The 8,632-nt window shown below is 39.3% G+C and overlaps 1 protein-coding gene across 1 annotated transcript in view; it reads left to right on the top strand.

Annotated features, from left to right (window-relative positions):
• LOC141434167 (carboxylesterase 4A) overlaps positions 1 to 7,972 on the top strand; it is an 18,815-nt gene extending 10,843 nt beyond the window's left edge. Inside the window, exons 6-11 of the mRNA XM_074096488.1 lie at positions 663 to 732; positions 2,095 to 2,244; positions 3,087 to 3,311; positions 6,407 to 6,547; positions 6,875 to 7,175; positions 7,527 to 7,972. Of these exons, the coding sequence (XP_073952589.1) occupies positions 663 to 732; positions 2,095 to 2,244; positions 3,087 to 3,311; positions 6,407 to 6,547; positions 6,875 to 7,175; positions 7,527 to 7,821 (1,182 nt within the window). The 3' untranslated portion in view covers positions 7,822 to 7,972. The remainder of the gene's footprint in view (positions 1 to 662; positions 733 to 2,094; positions 2,245 to 3,086; positions 3,312 to 6,406; positions 6,548 to 6,874; positions 7,176 to 7,526) is intronic.
• The last annotated feature ends 660 nt before the right edge of the window (positions 7,973 to 8,632 follow it).

The raw sequence follows: 8,632 nt of genomic DNA, 5'->3' as shown, positions 1-8,632 counted from the left end.
AAAATATAGCTTACCTGACCGACCAGAGATCTCTTCTAAGAATTTTTCAGTATCAACCATGTTCATCGCTAATTGCGAATCAGCCTGCGCAAAGAATAAGTTAAATATAATTTATAAATATTTATGTTCGTTCATAGTGTAAGTACCCGAAGAGAAGAAAAATAAGTAAGAACTTACCTAAAGGAACTTTTGTCAGCAAAGATAATGAATACAGCCAAAGTGCAAAAAATATGTATGTTATGTATACACGAACTTAATTTCCAAGCAATAAAGTCCTGTATACATATTTTTGGCACTTTATACGTATGTATATATATTTGTTGCTGACTATACAGTTGTATTTTTGTAGCACTATATGATGGGTTATATCTCAAATCCCTGGTTAGGGTTAACTACAAAACACGGGTATATATATATATATATATATATATATATATACATACGTATAAAGTGCCAAAAATATGTATACAGGACTTTATTGCTTGGAAATTAAGTTCGTGTATACATAACATACATATTTTTTGCACTTTGGCTGTATTCATTATCTTTGCTGACAAAAGTTCCTTTAGGTAAGTTCTTACTTATTTTTCTTCTCTTCGGGTACTTACACTATGAACGAACATAAATATTTATAAATTATATTTAACTTATTCTTTGCGCAGGCTGATTCGCAATTAGCGATGAACATGGTTGATACTGAAAAATTCTTAGAAGAGATCTCTGGTCGGTCAGGTAAGCTATATTTTTAAGCTATTTTGGAATAAGTTAGTTTTACTTTTTCTATTCTTTTTTAACTCTTTTTTAATTTTTCTGTTGTATGTGTATACTTAAATTGTAAATAATAATGGTTATCTATTAAAAAAAATCCAAAGTGGCTCATGATTAACGTGACCATTTATTTTTTGATTCAGAACGGGACATTAGATTATTTAGGTCAATTAACAGGTAGTCAATGAAAAAAAAACTGGCCAAGAGCGTGTCGGACACGCCCGAAATAGGGTTCCGTAGCCATTAAGAAAAAAATAAGTAATATTTTTCTAAGGATTTCGTATTTTGTACGGAATATTCCAACGATACCCCACACTACAAGGTTGGATGAGAAAAAAAATCACCCCCACTTTACGTCTATGGGAGGTACTCTAAAAAAAATTTCATTTTATTTTTTATTATACCATTTTGTTGGCATAGTTTACATATATCTTCGTGCAAAATTACAGCTTTCTAGCATTGATAGTCTCTGAGAAAAGCCGCGGACGGACCGACAGACAGACACAGACAGACATGGCGAAACTATAAGGGTTCCGTTTTTGCAATTTTGGCTACGGAACCCTAAATACACTTTTTAAAGTCATTTATTTAGAAAAAGTTAACTGTTATTATATACCAAATTATTTATCAGAGGAACAAATTTGTTTTAACACAGCTGGCGATGCTTTTAAGTAAGAATGAAACTCTTGGCACGTTTTTTTTATGTTCACCTTAGTTATCAACATCGTCTTTAGAACTGAATTTTCGCGCGATTTCTGAAAACGGGACAATTTCGCGTCCCGGTTTTCATTTTGGGGACACCGGGACTCTTAATCAAAAAAAGGGACAGTCCCGTTCAAAACGGGACGTCTGGTCACGTTACTCATGATTTAGTTAGTTAGTTCGATGCTATACACCAACAAAGTATTCACGCAAAATCATCTTCAAACTAGCTTTAATTAATTTTCCAAACTAAGCTGAATAGACCTGACTTAATACTTACTTATCTACTACATTTTTCCCCTCTAAGGAGGTCAGTCAGCAATACTGGTTAACCGATGTCAGCACCGTCAGGCACAGGTTGAATAGGTTTGGCGTGGATTAGAATAGGATATTTAACGTGTTAATGTGTCATATATGGAACATTACACTATTACACTCCCCCCCCTGTCTCACCATCCATTGGTTAAATTTATCTGACGGATAAATGTGATGCCGTGTCTGTTTGTTTTGTTCGAATAGGCGGAGACGGCATCACATTTATCGGTCAAATAAAATTAATCAATGGGTGGTGGTGGTAGGGGCTGTCCCTAAGCGTACACCAAGTAAATTGATTGTGCTTGTTAGGCGCCGGCGCGCGTGTGGAAGGCAAGGAGGACTTGCGCGGGCTGCCACCGCTGGTGGAGCAGCACCCGGCGGAGCAGCTCGGCCAGAGCGGGAAGAGAGTGCCGCTGCTCACGGGCGTCGTGTCGGCTGAGACCTCGCGAGCCGTGCTAGGTAAGTGTATTTCAGTGTACAGATGAGATTAGCTTTGCCCTAAAATCTAACATAGGTATATTTTATTTTATATCATGATAACACTGGACTCCTGCCAAGGTAGTCCTAGCAGAAGTACCTATGAGTATTATCAACCAATGAACTTCAATTGAACCTGGCTGTCGCAAAATGTAGTGAAATAATGGTTTATTTATTTGCCAATAAAAAAAATACAGAGCAGCATGGTAGTAAAAATACCTACATACTGATATAGACATAGGTACCTACTGATAGGTACACCTAAGTAAGTACCTATAACTAACGTGTTGCCGAATTGGATGTTCCTTCCTACTACTATGTATGTACCTACCTACTCTGTCTATGGGTACTTTTTGTTCTGTACCCTTAGTGTATGGAAACACGAACATCGCAAACGTTCCGCTAGAGGCGCTGTTCGTGTTTCCATACAAATTGAGATTTTAACGCGAACGCAATCGAGACGTATTTTATAACCGAAAACTTACACTAACACTATCACTGTAGGCTGAATTACCTGTACCACTACCTACCATGCATGAGTTTACAGTGACCGTACTCGATAGCGAATTATTTGTATGGAAAATTGTACAGCGCCTCTACAAATAATTTACGCCGTCGCTATCGAGTACGGTCACTGTAAACTCATGGTAGTGGTACTGTTCTATTCAAGTCAAATTTAATAAGATAGCTTATACGTAAATATAACGATCATCTTTGCACAACATTTTTTGCACACTGAACTATTTCCGGAACCCTTCATGTACGAATCCGACTCGCACTTGACCAATTTTTTAATACTTATGTTCATTTCACTTGTCTTCAAGGGAAGTACTCGGGCCTGCTCACGAGCAAGCTGAAGGACGTGCAAGACTTCATAAAGAACGACGTGATTGGCGGCCTGCGCGGTGTGGTGTCCGACGTGCGCGGCCTCGTGCCCAACTTGGCGGAGCAACTGCCGGTCGGCTTGCCGCTGGCCGACTATTACCAAACGCTGTTTGACAGCTCATTCAACGCCGTCGACGGGCTGCTGCAAATCGCTGAAGCTACAGGTAACACGTATTGAGTTTCCAGTAGGTTTGGTTGGTACACAATGTCTCACTGCTGTCGATTGTCATTTGTGTACAGGGAATAATGTGCATGATGGTAGATATTGGTGGTAGACAATTGGAAGTAAGCTTTGTATCGTGCGTGGCGCACATTGGCCATGTGTATAGAGTGGGCCCTGAACGGTTTGAGTTAGTCGTTTAGTCATTGTTAAAGTGCTTGTCGTGGTATCAGTCTTGTGAGGCCTCGTCCCCTACTTGGCGGAGCAACTGCTGCCAACGGCTTGCCTCTGGCCGACAGCTATTTCAACGCCATCCACGGGCTGTTGCAAATCCCTGAAGCCGCACGCAGGTAACACTGTGGTCCACGAACACGATGTCCTACTACAGGCTGTCGCCTTTGCCTACAGAGCAGAGGGTAAAGGCATTTGATAGCGGACAATTGGTAGTGGGCAATGATTCATGGTGTGCAATAGCGAAAGCGATGTAGCGACTTAGCGCCATCTAGTCATTAAATATAGAAACTCTAACATCCTGCATCTCGCTACCGTAGTTTCTCAGTCATGTCGGACGCATATAGGTATACAACTTTCGACACTACCTTGCGGTCTCGGTCCCCATTTATAACATCCCCCTGGAGAGAGATCTCTATTCTGTTCTGGCCCTTCCCCACAGCCGTGTATGATTTATTATGTTTCAAGTTTAAAGGTTTGGTTAAGTAATTTTTATTACGCTCAATATTTCTTCTCTACGCAAATGTCGTCCAAAACATTGGGTAAGTATACAATTTTACTAGCGGCTTTGCTTGCTCGAACTCATGAAGCAGTTGCTGTAAGTATTGTTTGATCGAGCCAGTCTAACCAAAGGCAAAATCTCATACCTAATACAGTAAATACAATAACTTTTTATTGAACACCAACACATAGTAAGCAGTACAGAAAACACAGATATATAGAGATTTTCCAAGGTAAGCAATAGGCGGCTTACCTAATGATATGAATAGTACTTACTCAGTTTACTTTACTATCGTGGTTTATAAGTTGTGAGAAACCCTACTGGCAGCTGGAAGCATTTTTACAACATAATTGTAGCACACAAAGAGAATCTAAAATGTTATAAAAAAAATACTTTACATACAAGGGGACAGGACGCACAAAAAGGCAGGGTCCCTTTTAATACCGCGTATCGATTGTGAAAGCGGACCCTCCGATAGGGGCATTATTTCACCCTTCCCCTTTGTTGCAGGTACATTTTTTGCCCCTTTAAAACGGACTCTTTTGAATTTCAAACTTTTAAATAAGTAGTTTATTTCCCATGCGTCTATGAGTATATTATAGGTGTAGGTAACCTACTGCTGTTTCGGCAAAATATTTTTCGCCAAATTTCACTTACCAAAAAACTTATTAGCAGTATTTTCATTTCCCAAACGAATCTTTAGCATATTAACATTTCACATTTTAATCATTTGTTCAAATTATCATTTGGCATAAGTAATTATACATTTTCAAGTTTTATTATGACAAACGTTTATTAAAAATGTTTGTGCAGAATGACACTTCGCACACGAACCAACCACAGAAACCAACTGCTACCAGAAAAGTAGGTTTGGCTATGTTAGAACTGCATCCCCCACAGAAACGAACTGCTATCAGAAAAGTAGGTTAGGTTAGAACTGCGGCCATGCAATATTTCGGAAGAGTGCTTTATGCCAAACGATGCATTTGACTAAATAATTCTTGGTAATATGAAACATGACTAAGTAATTATTTTTGAAACAATAATGTGCCAGAAAAAATTTACTAACTGTAAAATTGCGATAATAAGTTGTTTTAGCAAAGATTTTTTGCCAAATGATAATTTGAGTAAAATATGTATTTTGGGATGTGATAACTGATAGGTACTTTGGGAAAAGTTTTTTGCCCATACATTAGTAATCCGTATTTATATTAAGTACACTAGCTTATGCCCGCGACTTCGTCTGCGCGGATATAAAATACTCCTACAAAGAGCTTCCACAGAGCAATAATTATATATGTCTTATTGCCCTTGTACCATGCCATTGTAAGGTATTTTGGTATTACAAAAGCATTAACAAGACTATTGTAAGTGTTAATTAGTCTGATGAGAGCGTTGTAAGCTGACTATACTTAAGCACAGAATAAGTAATAGTACAAGTACTACTTATAAGTGAGAATTCTCTTATAAAGTGCGCCTAAATCGATACTTGTAGCAGTCTGTAAGTGTGTTAAAAGAGTAAAAAACTATAGTCTTAAGATATCCTGTAAGTTAAAATTTTGCTAGTTGGGGTGTTACCATTTCACAATCAGCATCAAAAGTAACTAATGAAATGAAATGAAATGATTTTTATTTGCGGAATATGGGTTATATAGCGTGTTATGTCATTACTAATAAACTCAGCCATATTCTACTTAATTAAGCATGCAAACTTTAGCAGGTATGTAGGTAGGTACATTTTGTTCATGATTCTTTAAATTAACAAATTATGAATTAAACTTAACTAACATAGTTGTAAGTCCTAATATTAGTGACCATCCATGGACATGTGTTCGAATTGAATATTATTCATTATTATTAATATAAAAGAGATTGATAATTTAGTCTAACAATGGGAAGAAATAGCAGTCATGGATAAACATATACTTACTTATTAGAAAATTTCATATTCAGAAACTCTTTTGCTGAATAAAGGTTTAGTTCACATAGCAATAAGTAGGTACAATTTCTTTTGAACTGGTTCAAGGTAATAAAATCCTTTATGTCTCTTGGAAGTTTGTTATATATATTTTGGTGCACATAAAGTAAGGACTACCAGCCGTTCGCTTTAGACGCGCTTTAGGTACAGTAAGCAAAGCAGGTTTCTTTGCCTAGACATGCGGTTATTGTATGTGATGACATCACAGTTTTTTTTAAGTAGTGTACTACTATGTAGTACTATACGCTTTGGACCTTGTCCCCTTCCTTGTCCCATTTAACTTTAACTAATGATTAAAGCATTTGCTTTTTACTCTGACTCTCCTAGGACTGAAAACGGTGTCAGGTGCGGTGGGTCTGCTGTAACAATTAGTACTATGTTGTTGCAGGCGACGCGTTGTTCAACTTTCCCGCGTACCAGAGCGTGAAGCAGTGGAGTTCAGGCGGGTCGTCGGCCTATCTCTACAGCTTCGAGCACACAGGAAACCTCAGCAAAGGCTCGCACTTTTTGCCCGGGGTGGCTCTTGCAGGTAATTACGGAACAATCATTCTCACACAACTTACTCGTCGTCGGTGTAAGGAGGTACGACGAACCCCCGTCATAATCTCCTAATGTTTTCTGTCTCCTTATAAGTATACGCCTAATACTTGGTTCTACTAACTGCTTACTGTGGACTGACTAAGTGGCATCTCTTTCGTTAAAAATCAATCAAGAACTGGGTCCCTCACACAGCGGTTCACGCAGTTGGTAAATGGCTGAGGCGGAGTGGGATAGAGAGAGACTGATTTTAATTCACGTTAGTTCCATTAACGCAATAAACAGGACTGTTAATTCTACACGTCAATTTCTTCCCCAGATGATTCAGGCGCTGACGTTCAGAGTTCTCCCAAGGAGCGCGCTGGCCCGTCTCACGGAGACGAGCTCGCGTACATTTTCGAGCCTCTTGACAACAACGGCAAGTCTGTTAGCGGCGAAGTATCCGGCTCTGACGCCCGCGCAAGAGACAACTTTGTCAAACTCATCGCGCGATTCGCGCACGAACTGAAGCCGGTTGATGGAAAAAATGGATCTAAGCTGGCCGGCTTCTTACCTTTCACCAGCGGGAACGAGCAGTTTTTGAAGATCAATGAGGGTATTACGATGGATAAGGATTTCAGGTTTGTTTAAAGTTCATAAAGTGATAAGCAGCTGCTCTAAATAAGTTCTTTATAGAATTATGACTTCTTCTCGCGCTATGTGTGCGCAAGCAATAGAAACAATTAAAATGACCAGGTAAGACAGATCATTAATTCAGATTTCCTGAGTTTTATACGAGTACGTACTCGTAAGAATCGAACCTAAAGATCGCTCGACGTCGACGATAATTTATCCTTTTTAGGGATAATTAAGCTCGCCTTTGTTCTCCTCTCTGTGTATTTGTATTTTTAGTTTTATGTTGCAATAAAGAGTTTACATACATACATACATAAGATTCCAAATTCCAATTAAACTAATTTTATTAATTCTAGGTACTGTCAAATGGGCTTGTGGGGCAACATGGCCAACAGACTGACAGGGGCGCTGTGCAAGAACTTGATAGGCAACCTGCTCAATTTGGATAAGTTGGTAGGCACCCCCAACATCAAGCTTCCAGTACAAGTGCCCACTAACCTCCCAGTGCAAGTTCCCACTAATCTCCCAATGAACCCCCTTGGGCAACTGGGGGGGCTCGTGCCGCAAAAACAACAACAACAACAGAACAGACCAACGAGGACAACACAAAGGCCATCCATGAACTTCCCCAAATTGCCTTTTAGATTTTGAACGAAATAAATCGATATACCTAACTACTTATTTACAAAGGGTTATTGACTAATAACGTAAATCTAGAAACTATTTGACATTTCGCAAATGAAACACTCCAGTCGCTGGCTGTTGGCTACAACCAAATAAATCTTATAATTTCAACTTACAATGCGTTTTTTATTTAATCGTGTTTTATTTTTTTAGTTTCTTATCTGCTCAAGTACCTACTTACTGGGGCAAAAAATGACTATCTACAAAATCAATCAATTTAATTTTTCAATCGAATCATCATTGAACCTTATCTTTTTGATTTTTAACTGACTTCAAATAAGGAGGAAGTACCAATTTAGACGACGGTTGAGACGTGGTCCTTGACTGTTGGCCTCTTAGAGAGGCTCAGTCACGCAACGAGCTATGGAGAGAGCTATGCTTGGAGTTTCTTTGCGCGATAGAAGCCGGAATACGGAAATTCGTCGAAGAACTAAAGTCACTGACATAGCTGGAAAAATATGCAAATTGAAGTGGCAATAAGCAGGCCACATCGCTCGAAGAACAGATAACCGTTGGGGGAGAAAAGTCCTCGAGTGGCGACCACGAACCGGAAGACGAAGCGTTGGCAGGCCTCCCACCTGGTGGACTGACGACATCGTGAGAGTAGCGGGAAACCGGTGGATGCAAGTGGCGAGTTGTCGTTCATTGTGGCGTTCTAAGGGGGAGGCCTTTGTCCAGCAGTGGACGTCTTCGGGCTGATGATGATGATGATGATGATGACCAATTTAGAACGGTTTTTTTTTTGTTGGGATGGGAATACTTACTTCCAATTAGCTCC

Source organism: Choristoneura fumiferana, chromosome 13, assembly GCF_025370935.1.
Source record: "Choristoneura fumiferana chromosome 13, NRCan_CFum_1, whole genome shotgun sequence".
Classification (NCBI taxonomy): domain Eukaryota; kingdom Metazoa; phylum Arthropoda; class Insecta; order Lepidoptera; family Tortricidae; genus Choristoneura; species Choristoneura fumiferana.
This window is presented reverse-complemented; position numbering and strand designations above follow the sequence as displayed.